This window comes from Mesoplodon bidens (genome assembly GCF_964165515.1).
Source record: "Mesoplodon bidens genome assembly, chromosome: 10".
Taxonomy (NCBI): Eukaryota; Metazoa; Chordata; class Mammalia; order Artiodactyla; family Ziphiidae; genus Mesoplodon; species Mesoplodon bidens.
This window is the reverse complement of record NC_138172.1, coordinates 13310803-13324898: the sequence shown is the minus strand read 5'-3', so window position 1 is coordinate 13324898 and position 14096 is coordinate 13310803. Positions and strand designations below refer to the sequence as shown.

Here is a 14096-nt window from a genome sequence, read left to right as displayed (position 1 = left end):
TTTCCCCTGAGCCTTTGCACCTCTATTCCATCTCCCTGGGACTGCCGCCTCTTACATCTCCATCCTTAATCAGCCACACATATTTCGGGTCTAAGATGAGAAGCCTTCCCTGATGGCCAGAGCTCTCACTATTTGTCAGATTTTTTTTAAAGTACTTTCCATCCTCTTGGGTAATTGTAATTGGCTGATGACTTATTGTGAATCCCCAGACTGTGGGCCTCACGAGCACAGTGCCTGAGTGGTCCCCATGATTTCTCAAGCCACGGATGCATTCACTATGGTGGTATTAAAGGGAGCCCTCGTTTCTTGAACTCCTAAATCATTAGCCTCTTAGTGCGACATAATGGGAAAGAGTTCATCTGATCAGTTTTACGTAAGACGAGAGAGATGTGGGGTTTGGTAGGCTGGAAGACGAGAGAGGAGAGAGTAGACTCAAAAGAAAGTAAAGAAAGAAGGCAAAAGTGAAGACAGACCTTGCAACTTTGGGGTCTGACCCAGGCTGACACTGCCGGGACTGAACACAGCACGAGAGAGATGCAGATGTGATCTGGGATGAATTAATTTAACCAAACCAAGGAGGACTGAAAAAACAAACAAGCAAAAAAAACAGGAGCGAGAAAGTCTTCCTCCCTGCTTCCAGTGTCGCCCAGTAGAACAGAGAGAGAAAACACAATAAAAATTCAGAAAGCTTTAGGAGTCCCTGTGGAAGGGCACAAGTTCCATGAGTGAACCTTTTACTAGATTTTAAGCTCATGTTGAAGCTGGTGCTGAAATAAATTTGAAAGGCAGGGAGCTGCCTAAAGTACTTCAGGGAACCAAGCAAAATGTTAGTCGGGCAAGAAATCCCGAAGATCATCCAGCCAAAGCCCTTCATTTCGCAGATGCGAAGACTGAAGGCCATTGAGTAAAGTGACTTGAAGCGCCCTCAGCTTTCACAGGGCAGGGATCTGTATGCAAGCTGAATTTTATTTCAGTGAACTGGGTCTAAAAGATTCTAGGCGGTTTTAGAAGAAAACTTGGAAAATGAGTATTATTTAGTTGCTACTTCTTTGTCTTCCTGCCCCCTCTCAGAAACTCTCATATGAGCTTGTCTTGGTAGCACTTTTCCAAGGAGGCCCTTCTTATGTATTTTCTAAAAACTCAACAGACACTTTTGCAGACATCTAGAAGATTCCCTTGAGCAGCACAGAATCGGGCAGGTGTGGTGGAATCAAGCAGTATAAGACCAACACGACGGTATTCAGCTCCCAGAAAAGAACTGGGGCTTCACGGAGGATTGGGGAAACTTTTTATTTCTATAGAACTAGAATAAAACATTGGAACAAATTACAGCTGGAGAGCATGGAACCTTTTCAGATGTGAGCAGCAGATCGGATGATATAGGCTAATTTGGTGTGGGGGGGATCCAAAATGTATTTGTTTAATATATTCGTCACAAGGGCTCAACCACAGACTTAATTTAAAAAAAAAGAAACAAAAAGAAAAGAAACAAAAAAGAAAAAGGACACCACAGCTTAAGATAGAGTCCTATTCAGAAATCAAGGAAAGAACAGACTATCTCAGAAAAAAAATAAAAGGACAACACAACAAGAGCCATGGATTTAGGCTCTTTTTTTTCCCCCAAATATGGTTTTTCATGTTGGATCTAAACTATATCTGTGAAAAATAGAGTGGCACCTCCGAGTTGGGAATTTCATGCCTTAGGAAGCATCACTCATGGCTGGGTACGAAGTGTGTGAAATGCTGCAGAAACCACATGTGCTGACAGTAGAGGAAAGAGGATTAACAAGGTTAGACCAGGTGGTAGTAAAGGGCCCTTTGTGACTTCTTGATTTCCAGTTCGACTCAATTCCTTCCCTGCCCTTTAGGCCCGGGACTGGAGGAGCCAGACTCCCTACACATCCTCATTTAGATCCCAAGGAATCTCACTGTAACTGGTTATAGATATTGAAACGCTACATATACAATGTTAATGTTCAGGGATATATATAGTTCTGTAAAAATTAGACATCTGTGTGTATGTGTGTGTATTTTTGGTTTTCTACCTAAATTGTCGAGATTCGTGGGATTTCTGCTTGCATAAATAGTCTCAAAAAGAAGTTGACTTTAGAAAGTTTAAGGTGCAAAATATTCTTTCAGCACAAAGTGTCAAGCTACTTTATGATACTTGAGCTAAAAAGAGGGCGTCTGGTTTCAGTATCACAAACTAAACTGTCTGCAGAGCCAGACAGGTTATGTAAAGGGATTAAGTTAGCTTAATCCTTTCAATAAATACTGTCAGTATACGTGCCAAGCACTGTTTTAATTCTTAATTTTGTAATAACCCATGAAGTAGGTGCGGTTATTAGCCCCAGTTTTATAGATGAAGAACTCATGGCATAGAGTTTAGTAACTTGCCTAATTCACATAGCTAGTATTTTTTTCACTGATTTATTGAGATACAGTTGACATATAACATTGTGTAAGTTTAAGGTATACAGTGTGTTGATTTGATACATTTATATATTGCAAACAGATCACCACCATAGCATTTACTAATGCCTCCATCCCATCACATAATTACCGCTCCTTGTTTGTGATGAGAACATTTTAGATCTACTTTCTTAACAACATTCAAGTATATGGTACAGTGTTGTTAACACATCTAGTATATTGAAGACCTGTGCTCTGAACACAGGCAGTATGGATCCAGAGTCCCACCTTTTAACCACTCAGCTATTCTGCCTGCCATCAGTAAACAAATAGATCAAGTGGTAATAAAGTACTACCAAGAGAAATAACTCAGAGTGAAGGGAATAGGCAGTGCCATGGGATAGATAGGAGAGACATTATTTTAAATAAAGCACAGGGAAAGGCTCTATCAAGAGGTGGCATTTCGATTGGGCCGTGAAAAAAGGAGAGAGTAAGATAGGCAGCTCTCTGAGAGTGTTCCAAGCATAGTGAACAGGATATGCAAAGGTCCTGAGGTAGACACATGCCAGTGTGACACAATAGGAAGTGTTGGAGACTGTGATAAGCTACAGAGCTTGTGATGGTCCAGGATAGGCAGCAGCTTCTCAGCTCCAGCCATTTATTGCCAGACAGGAATGTAGACCAGTGTGGCCATATCTTCCAGTTTTTAGTAGAACCCAAAACTTTATCATGTATAGTTTCTTGGTTTTTACATGTTGACATCTAACTCAAAAAAAAAAACCACGTAAAACCACTAAGGGCCCAATAGTTAAAATATGCAGGCCAAATGTTACCCATGGGCCACGAGCTTTCTACTATCTAACCCCCCTTGTTTTGCATTCATGAAGACAGAGACCACAGAAGAGAAGCAAGTTGCCCACAGTGGTGGCCAAGCTGGTCTTAGTTACGAATATAGGCTGTGAACCCAGACTGCCTGGGTTTGAATGCTGGGTCCCCCACTTACTGGCCATGAGACCCCGGGCACATGGCTAAACATCTCCAGGTCTCAGATTTCTCATCTTTAAAATCAGAATAATAACAGTGCCTACCTCAAGGGGTAACCTGTATTAGCACATAGAATATAAAGTGTTCAAACACATAGTAAGCATTCAATAATGTTTGATTCTATTATCATTATTCCCACAAATTCACTCTTTCTCCGTGTCTTCCACCCTGGATTATAGGAAATGCAAACACAGCCTTTAAGTCAAGCAGCTGAACCAAGTGTTTAGTGTAAATAAAGGTTTTACAGGCCTTTATTTAGGTGCCACTGCAGTCCCCATCATTAGAAGACTGATAAGCAATGCTGATAAAAGGGCAGTTTTTTTCCTGGAAGTCTTTCTTTTGGATTTACAGTTGAAACTAGTTGAATCCTCTGTGCTCTGGCAGAGGTGAGTCAAAGAAGCAATTTATTCCTCAAAGCCAGGTGTGCCCTTGCATCCCATGAGGCAGCTCATGTTCCTGAAGGGCCTTGATGAGATACTGTGACAGTCCTGAAGGTGCCTCCGGGTTTATTTGAGCCTGATCGTTAGTGAGGGGATGCTGAGTGTGATACAACTGATGCTCTGAGAAGGAAGGGGGACACTTAGGAATCTTTCTACCTCAAGGAAATTGTGTTTTCCACCTTGTATTAGAGAGACATAAATAAAGGTGATGAAATGCCAGGAAACAAATGGCATCTAAACTGTTTTAAGGGAATTTTATGAATTTCACTTGTGTTTGATTTTTTTTTTTTTTTTTTTTTTTGCAATGGTAGGGTAACCCTATGTCTCTGACCTCAGCCAATCAGATTTTACAGTGGGTCTTAGGGAAAGAGAAGCCAGTCCTGTGGTTCTCAAAGTGTGGTCCCTGGAGCAGAGGCAATGGTGTTGCCTGGGAACTTCTTAGAGATGCAGATTTTTCAAGTTCCACCTGAAACCCACTAAATCAGAAACTCTGGGGTGGAGCCCGGTGTTCTGTGTTTTAATAAGCCCTCCAGGCGACTCTGATGCACGCTCAGGTTGGAGAACCCTGATCTCATTCATGATTCCCTGAATGAACATTCCCTGAAGATCTTTCTTAACAATGTGTCACGGGCTGGACCCTTCTGCTATGGAGCCTGACTCAGGAGGGCTGGGGCGAGGCTGGAGAAGGATTTCTCAGCCTCCCCACTGGTGCCACTTTGAGCTGGATAATTCTCTGTTGTGGGGACTGTCCTCTGCGTTATAGCAGGACCTACCCACCCGTTGTGACAACAGAAAATGTCTGCAGACATTGCCAGATGCCGCCGGGGACAAAACTGGTCCTCCCCCCTCCCGCCCCTGTTGAGAACCAGTGGCCTGCAGTACTTGTATTTTTTACAAGCTCCCCAGGTGCTTCTAACACACAGCCAGGACCAGAACCATTCATGTTACCCAACCCTTTTTTTTTTTTTTTTTATTGTCAAGAGAAATGATGGGTTATGGTGATTCAAGAGTACAGGCTTAGGAGCCCTCATCTTACCACTCACCAGCTCTGTGACATCTCTGGGCCTCAGTTTCCTCATCTGCAGAAAAGAATAACCGTGCCTTTCCTGTCAGGTCGTTGTGGCAGTTAAATATGGTCATGTCAATAGAGTGCCTGGTTCATTGTAAACATCAGAAAGTATTTGTGGGACAGTTCTCGTCACAATTATCATATCCAGAAAGGCAGGTGCACCTCTCTGGGCCTTTATCTTTTGTTCCTGGTGGGAATTGTTGGTGACCACAGTAGGCAATGCCAGGTGGTGAATGTATTTTCAAGAGACCTAGTTGCCCATCTCATCACATGGACTACCAGCCTAGTCTCTGACCCAGAGGAAACCAAGAAGGGGAACAAAGAGTGGCACTGTTGAAGCTACATGAGTGGCACTGTTGAAGGTACAGACACTTCTAGAGTGACAGTAATTGCCCCATAACATCCCCTCTTTTCTGTGTAGCTCAAAAAGAGGTCCAGTGGGAGGAAAAGGGGGTTATAGCACTTGTCTTTCAGAGATGCTCTCCCTGTTCTGAAATGTCCTCTTTCCAAAGGATTAATAACAATGATAACTTTTGGCCTGATTTTTTTTTTTTTTTTTTTTTTTTTTGCGGTACGCGGGCCTCTCACTGTTGTGGCCTCTCCGGTTGCGGAACATAGGCTCCGGACGCGCAGGCTCAGCAGCCATGGCTCACGGGCCCAGCCGCTCTGCGGCATGTGGGATCTTCCCGGACCGGGGCACGAACCTGCGTTCCCTGCATCGGCAGGTGGACTCTCAACCTCTGCACCACCAGGGAAGCCCTGGCCTGATTTTTACGCCTTACTTTTTGCTTCTAACCTTTGGCGTGTGTATTTGTACCTTTTGTTCCCTTTAAGGCTTCATAGATACTGTTTCTTACATGCTTCCTTTGAGCCTTTCATTTTATTCAATCCTGTGCAATCGTGAAGAGTTGCCAGAAAAGTGGGTGTTATTGTCCCTGTTTTACAGATGTGGGCAGTGAGGCTCAGAGCGGGAAAGTAAGTGAACCGCGGTCACACAGCAGCCAAGTCTGTGCTCATGCCAAAGACCCTCATGTGTAACTGAGCTCTGTACATCCACCTTCTCCATGTGTGTTAACTGACCTTCCAGAGGTTACATGAGGCCACACAGCACGTCGTCAGACTCATGCTAGCCCCGCTGCCATGCTGCACAACGCTTTAAACTCTTTCCTCATAATGAAATCAGTGGTGGCTGCAGACATGCCCCTCGCTATCAAATGAGCCTTCCAAATGCAAGTGGGCAGCCTGACAACCTCGGCGTCCCTGCATTTCACCGGTGCCCAGAGGTGAAAGTGAAGGAATGCTCCATCCTTGGGGCCTTTGTGAGGACAGCAGGTGATACCTGTTCTTTCCATATTGGCAGGTCTTGTACAGATGGAGCAGACAAAGCAGCACATCTGTCATTGAAACAAATGAAACATCAGTGGAGCTTTCTTTGCCTTTTGATGAAGATTATATAATAGAAATTAAGCCATTCAGTGATGGAGGAGATGGCAGCAGCAGTGAACAGATTCGAATTCCAAAGATATCAAGTAAGAATGTCTTTTTTGCCTCCCTTCTCCCTGTCTGCCCTATCTCCTAAGCTTCCCAGTGAGTCAGGGCTAGGGTGAAATTAAGCCCGAAAAAAAAAAAAAAAGGCTAAAATAAAAATGGACGATGCCATCCCCCTTCCTCAGACCACTGGTATTTGCTGATCTCAGGTAGTTTTGTGCAGAAGACAGTTTGACTAGTTTTGAGTGATTTAATCAGCTGGCAATCAAAAATCAGGTTAAAGCAGCCCCAAATCAGTCACCCAGGCTTTTCCATGTGGACCCATGTAGTTTGCATCTACAATAACCCCAAAATTACAGCTTAGAAAGTTAAAAGCATGACTCAGGAAGAACAAGCAAAACGTTCTTTAAAAAGCTCTGGAAACCTGTCCGTGGTGACACAATATAATGTCTTTGGCTGAGAATATTTTGAACTTGACACTGTTTATTTTGAACATGTGTATGTAACATATATACATAAATGCACATGTCTACATATAGTCAAGGTTATCTTTGTTTACAAAGACTGTAGAAGAGTGTGTTCTTTTCTGAGCCAAACACATTCAACTTACTTTTCAAATACTATGTTTGCAAATATCTCAGCAGCATATTATTTTTTTGTTTTTTTGTATGATTTTATTTATTTGAAATTAAAAGAAAAAAATAGAACAGGCAAATCCATAGAGGCAGATTAGTGGCTGGTAGTGACTGGCCAGCGGTGTGAATTGTGGCTTAACGGGTACTGGGTTTCCATTCGGATGATGAAAAAGTTCTGGAACTAGATAGCAGTCCCGGTTGTACAGCATTGGAGTGAACTTAATGTCACTGAATTGTACACTTTAAAATGGTAACTTTTACATTATGTGTATTTTACCACAATAATAAAAAAAATAAGATTGCCATTAGGTATCTAAGTATAGATTTTCATTGGCCTTTGGATTTAACAGTCTAGAGATGAGGGGTTCGGTGAAGGCTGGAGATATGAACTTTCAAGCCACCAGTGGAGATACGATATTTTAAATCATGGGCAACCCTCACTACAGAGTTCTGAGCTTCAGCCCCTTTGCCAAGTGTCCATCATAGTATTTTTCAGATGAGGAAAGGGTCTACTATTCTTGCTGATATCAAGTTTTAGTAAAGCATCCACTAAGCCATTTTAATTACATCTATAAAATTTGGATGCCTCAAATCGGAAAACAAAATGTTTAATGGTCATTTCACCATTCTTCTGAATAAGCACTTGTTAATGTTAATGAACATAGAACAGGACTTCAGGTGGGAAACCAAGGCTGCCCCAAGACATTCTCCGAATTCAGGAGTAATTTGCCAGTTTCCAGGTACTGCACCTTTTTTGCATACAAACACTAAAGGCATTTTTGTCTTTTAAAACACTGGGGAGAATTGGTTTCTACGTATCAGAAGAGGACTCTAACTTCTGTTGAAAGGAACCAGATTTATGGTGAGATGTGGATATTATCTCCAGGCCAAAAACACACAAGATGAGAATTTGTTTTGGGGTTAATTTATCTCACTTTCTTTAAATCTGACTTCATACTTGCTTATCATTGCAAGGATTTTTTTTTTTAAAGACTGACTGATGATTCTTGGTTTTATTCATTACAAAAACATTTTAAGCAATTTTATTGGTAAAATTATTAGATGATAAGGATGTAACTGTGAGCAAAATATGATCTCTTTCTCAAGAGGTTTTCCATTTTGTTGGTCAGAGATCTTACGATCTCGATAAAACCTCAAATCACAGTTGGTAACTTCTTACTGTGAAAAAATGTAAGATGTATAAGAAAAAGTTTTAAAAGAATTGAGATTATCTTGTTGGGCAAAAAATAAAAAATAAAAAAAGAGGTATGTTTAGACAGACATGAGTTGGAATCCCAATTCAGCTATTTACCAACTGGGTAATCTTAGACTTATCTTACTTCTCTGGGCCCCCATCTCCTTACCAGTTAAATGGTGTGATAACCATACCAGAGGTCCTCAAGGTTTTTATAGGAATTAAGTGTCATGTGGCTCTGTGCCCAGCATTAAGCTTGAATTCGAAAGGGAACATCAATATTTATTTTGCTGCATCATTGATATCATAGTATTTATCAGTAATGTTACCAGTCATATTGAAGTTTCTTCTCATGTTAGAGGGGGACACCCTCCTTTTACAGATGCTTAAACAGAGATCCAGAGATGTCCACCACCTGCTCCCAGGTTCATAGCTAGGGAGTCATAGAACTGAGACTAAAAAAGTCAACAAGAGATGGTCATTTCCAGTAGACTTCAGATAGTTCTTCTGTCTCCAAAAGCCCTGGGGCCCCGCCTCCCTTTGTCGCCAGGGTGAGTAAATTTCTTCTCTCTCCAGATGCCTATGCAAGAGGAGCGGGGCCATCCACTTCCAACGCATGCACGCTGTCGGCCATCAGTACGATCATGATCTCCCTCACAGCCAGGTCCAGTTTATGACAACAGTTCTCTAAAGGACTTGGTGTTTATAATATAAGCAACATTTAGCTAGTTGTTTTGAAGACACCCAGTACTAAGTAATATTGTTGTTCAAGTACATCTTATTACTGGAAAAAAAAAATGTTTTTTGCTTCTTTAGGAATGGCATTCTACAGTACTTCCTCAAAGCAAATCTAGCTTTGTCTGAAGTTTCTTTGGAAACTCTGCAATGCACTGAAGACATCTGTAATATGATGTTACCAAAGCAGTTTACATATGTCCGTATATGCATATTTTTTATTATATATTTAGTGTTTTATAGAATTTTTTAAAGTTAACATGAAATGTAGATATTAATTTTTTTCCTCTGCTGTAAAATGCTATGGGCAACACAATCATATGGTTATTATTTGAAAATAGTTCCTTTAAAGACAGAGTTGGAAACTCACCTTGGTAAATACATTGCAGATTCCTTGTACAGTTTTATAAGGGTTTAGTGGCAGAACAGCTGAAGATTTGGTCTGCAACTCAAGGCTGCTGTATGGAAATGACTCTTGGGATGACTAATGTACTGAATCAAGTCGTTTTGCCATGTACAATATGCTTTCCAGCCCTGTTGTGAATTCTGTTGTTCAACACAACCTGAGATGGTTTCAGGAATGGCTGCAATCTCAAAACCTAAACTAACTGCCCAAGAGGCACCTTGTGCAATATTCCCATCCCTGAATTTAGCATCCTACGGTAAGACTTTCTTTTCCGTCAACTCAGTTAACATTGTCTTTGTAGTAGTAGCATTATCTTAGACATGACATTGGAAATTAAATATCCTGTAGTAACATAGACCAAAAGTTAATAGAGTCAACCATGTCTTTCAAAGGATAAAAAATAATTTTACTATCTTTAAATGTATCTGTCTTGAATGTACATTTAACAACTAAAAGGGTAATTCTCTGTTGATGGATTCGTAACTTCTTTACAAAATTTCTTATAGATAATACGTGTATCTCTTTAATAATAGAGCCCTTCTTTTGAATCAAAATTATGTATGGAGTCTGGCAGATCTCTCCTATTTCAGCAACTAGCTGCCACAAAGAATTTTTTTCATGACTCTATCAAAGATCTTTAGTGCAATGGTGTGGTATCTCGATGAGTCTCCTGTTTTGCAATAGGTAGCCTCGTTGCTTTACAAGCTTCATCTTCTACGTCTTAAAATCACACATTGGAAAATGACAATATCAACAAAACTGTATTCTTATGAAAAGAACTATTTGTAATAATGGGGGAGGTTTTGTAAGCTGACACTAGTGGAACAGTGCATATAAAAGGCAATGAAATTTTCTATAAAAATTTTCACATGTAAACACACTGCCACCTTTTCTTCTTTCTCAGAGAGCTCACATTTGCCTGTAATTTGTCAGTTTTCCTTAACTTTTCAACCTTCTAGCTATATTTATCCAATAAAGTCATAATCAGGATTCCACTTGTGTAAAAACTAGGGTGGTAACTGGAAAAAAATATTGTCAGTATTTCAAGCTGTGTTCCTTTCTTAGTTTGATATGGTTACTTCTATGTTAAAATAAAACAACATTTAAATCACATGCAAAAAAAAATCAACAAAATAATAAAATGAATGAAAAAAAATGATACCCCAGGTAGTTCCCAACCCCAGTGTAAATGATATTTACCAGTGATCTAGTATATGTAATCTCTTTTTAAAGGTATTGTTAATAAATATTCTGTCATTTGTAAAGATACTTGTCTTTTGGGAGCATTTTTCCTGCCTGCCTGTCAGGGAATTTGTTAGCTCACCCTTGTGCTAGTTATAATTTGAGATCATAGAGGGACTCAGAAGTCTCTGGTCACGATCCAAAGCTAGATGACCCAGAGCTCTTCCTTTGGAATTGACAACCCTGAAAACATCATTGCAAATCCTCTTTGGAGGTAGAGAGGGACAAAAATCCACAAATAAATGTCCTGAAGATCAAACTTGAGTAGATCCTCTACATTAGCTACGTCTTTTCTGTATTTAATCTAAGGCTATCTGTTGTTTTAAAGTTTCCCCAACCCCGCTGCTAAAAGGATAGAATCTAAACTTGAGGCCCTTCTTTTTTTTTTTTTTTTTTTTTTTTGCCGCACGCGGGCCTCTCACTGCTGTGGCCTCTCCCGTTGCGGAGCACAGGCTCCGGACGCACAGGCTCAGCGGCCATGGCTCACAGGCCTAGCCACTCTGCGGCATGTGGGATCTTCCCGGACCGGGGCACGAACCCGTGTCCCCTGCATCGGCAGGTGGACTCTCAACCACTGCGCCACCAGGGAAGCCCGAGGCCCTTCTTAATCTAATAACAACTTAACTCTGTACCCCGCCACACAGAGTCCTCACTGGCCCCTGAACACTGCTTGCTTTTGGTCTCACCTCTGTGCCTTTCGGGCATCTGGCTGCCCCTTCCTGAAATACACCCCACTGTCCTTTATCACCTGAATCCCCACTGTCCTAGGGTAGGCTCGTCTGTGAAGCCTTCCCACACTCCAGTCCTTGCTGACATTCTTCCTCTGAATGAGCTGTAAGCCCTGTGGATACCCCTCATTTAGTAATTAATCAGGTACTACTTTTGGAAATCTCTTGTACTGTTATCTTGCATTTTAACTTAACTCCTGTATTGTTACTTAATTTTCCTTGTATGTATGCCTTGTCTTCCTAAGTAGATTGTAAGCTCCTTGAGGGCAGGGACTTTGGTCTTATCTTCCGTGTACTCTCCATAGTGCCTAGCACAGTGCCTTGCAATAAATAATCATTGTTTAATTGATCGAAGGGGTCTTTGAAGTAGCATTTTGCATCAGTTGCCTACCTGTGTGCCCTAGTGAACCAATCAGTGTCACTATTTTGCAAGGTGGCAGAAAGTGTCAGAAGGCCTGGCTTCTAACTTGATGCCTTGAAAAAGTCCTTTAATCTCTCAGCTTCATCATCTGATAAATGAGGCCCTGGATTAGCTGAGTCTGACCGAGCTCAAGATGTTTTTTAAAAGTGCCCCGTAAACACCTTCACCCAAACGTGTCTGATTTGTTGGTTTCCATGGTTGTTGCAGGTTAGGCTCACTGGTTGCAAGCAACAGAAGCAACTCTGGATAACCTGAGCAAACAAAAAGGAATGACCCTGGTCAGATAACATGAGCCAAGGAGACACTGAATGCTCAAGCCTTGGTGAGAATAAGAAGCAGGCCACTCTGAGGATCAAGCCTGCAGGAACTTTGCAAAGTCTTTTGGGGGAGCTATTGTGGGGATGAATTGGCTCTGTTTCTGATTTTGATGCCACTCTGTTCAGTATCCAAATTCCTAGAAGAGTCTGATCGATCCAATTTGTGTCATACTGCCCAAGCATCTCGATCATGCACTCATAGGGGAGAGAGAGTTTGTTAATGGAAAATTGAGATGATGTTTCCAGAAGATGGGATAATAAATGCTAAGAAGGTCTAAGCAGCACACTTTCTATGCTTAGCCCTCCAGGCAGGATTCCCCAACCCCTAGTACCAGTTAATAAGTGCAGGGGGAATGTATTACTGCTTGGGATTTTTGCACAGTGATTCTGAAGGAGAAGCACTAGAAAAGTGTCTATTTGCTTTGCTAATTTAATCTTTCCCAGCACTTACTCTGATGCTCATTTTGTGTGTGGATAGTCCACCTGTGATTTAACTGTATAAAAGGAGACTTTATTTTGCCAGATAAGTGGATTCTCTCAGCATTCCTGAGCTTTTATAAAGCCCACAAACCCTGTGTACGAAACAGCATCTTTCCATGGGGGCAAAAGACATGGGTGATAAATTTCATCTTCAGGTGAGCTTGGAATTCTTCCAGCCTGAGGTGGGAGCTGCCATAAGCTTTTATCTTAAAATAATGATTGAGTTATTCCTACCGTCAAATTTTTGGTTATTCACATCTGGGAAGCAGCCTTCAATCCTGATGAACCTTTTCCCAGTCTCTCCTGCCACCCGTACCTTACTGCAAATATGCTGCAGGGATGCTGAATTCTAAAAAGTACATAAATAGTACATAATTAGCTACTAAAATGTCATGTAATTTTTAAAGTATTGTAATGTAATCAACCACCGGGTGATTTTTGCACACCATATCGGATTATCAATGCTACTGTTCACCTCCATTAACACAGATAATCAAGAATTGGCTGTATTTTCTTTTTTTTTCATTTTTATTTTATATTGGAGTATAGTTGATTAACAATGATGTGTTAGTTACAGATGTACAGTGGGGTGATTCAGTTATATCCATACATGTATCCATTCTTTTTTAAATTCTTTTCCCATTTAGGTTGTTACAGAATATTGAGCTGAGTTCCCTGTGCTAAACAGTAGGTCCTTGTCAGTTATCTATCTATTTCAAACAGAAAGTCACAAAAATTATAATCATCCTCATCAGTTCACTCAGTCCCATGTAATTAATTTTTTTTCATCTTGATCTTTTGTTAGCACTTTTATGAGTTCATCAGTTTTCCATTAGAGTTCTGAAAATGCTTATTCATTCAGTTCAGCAGTATAGTCAGTTACCAGAAACCTGTACTTGTCAGTCTTTTCCATGAATAGTCATCTATTTTAAATATAGCAGTGTGTACATGTCAATCCCAAACTCCCAATCTACCCCTTCCCCCAACCCCACAATTTCCCCCTGGTAACCATAAGTTCGTTCTCTAAGTCTGTGAGTGTTTCTGTTTTGTAAATAAGTTCATTTGTATCATTTTTTTAGATTCTGCATATAAGTGATATCATATGATGTTTGTCTTTCTGTCTGATTATTTACTCACTTAGTATGATAATCTCCAGGCCCATCCATGTTGCTGCAAATGGCCTTATTTCATTCTTTTTTATTGGCTGAGTAGTATTCCATTGTATATATGTATCACATCTTCTTTATCCATTCATCTGTCAATGGACATTTAGGCTGCTTCCATGTATTGGCTATTGTAAGCAGCGCTGTAATGAACATTGGGGTGCATGTATTTTTTCAAACCATTGTTTTCTCTGGATATATACCCAGGACCGGGATTGCTGGATCATATGTAGCGCTATTCTTAGTTTTTTAAGGAACCTCCATTCTGTTCTCCATAGTGGTTGTACCAATTTACATTCCCACCAACAGTGTAGGAGGTTT

General features: G+C 40.8%; 1 protein-coding gene across 7 annotated transcripts in view; it reads left to right on the top strand.

Moving 5' to 3' along the window:
• CNTN4 (contactin 4) overlaps positions 1-11743 on the top strand; it is a 560752-nt gene extending 549009 nt beyond the window's left edge. For all 7 annotated transcript variants that reach the window (XM_081245077.1, XM_081245074.1, XM_081245075.1 and 4 more), the window contains 3 exons: positions 6326-6494; positions 8860-11037; positions 11264-11743. In XM_081245077.1, the coding sequence (XP_081101203.1) occupies positions 6326-6494; positions 8860-8960 (270 nt within the window). In that variant the 3' untranslated portion in view covers positions 8961-11037; positions 11264-11743. The remainder of the gene's footprint in view (positions 1-6325; positions 6495-8859; positions 11038-11263) is intronic.
• Positions 11744-14096: the final 2353 nt, after the last annotated feature.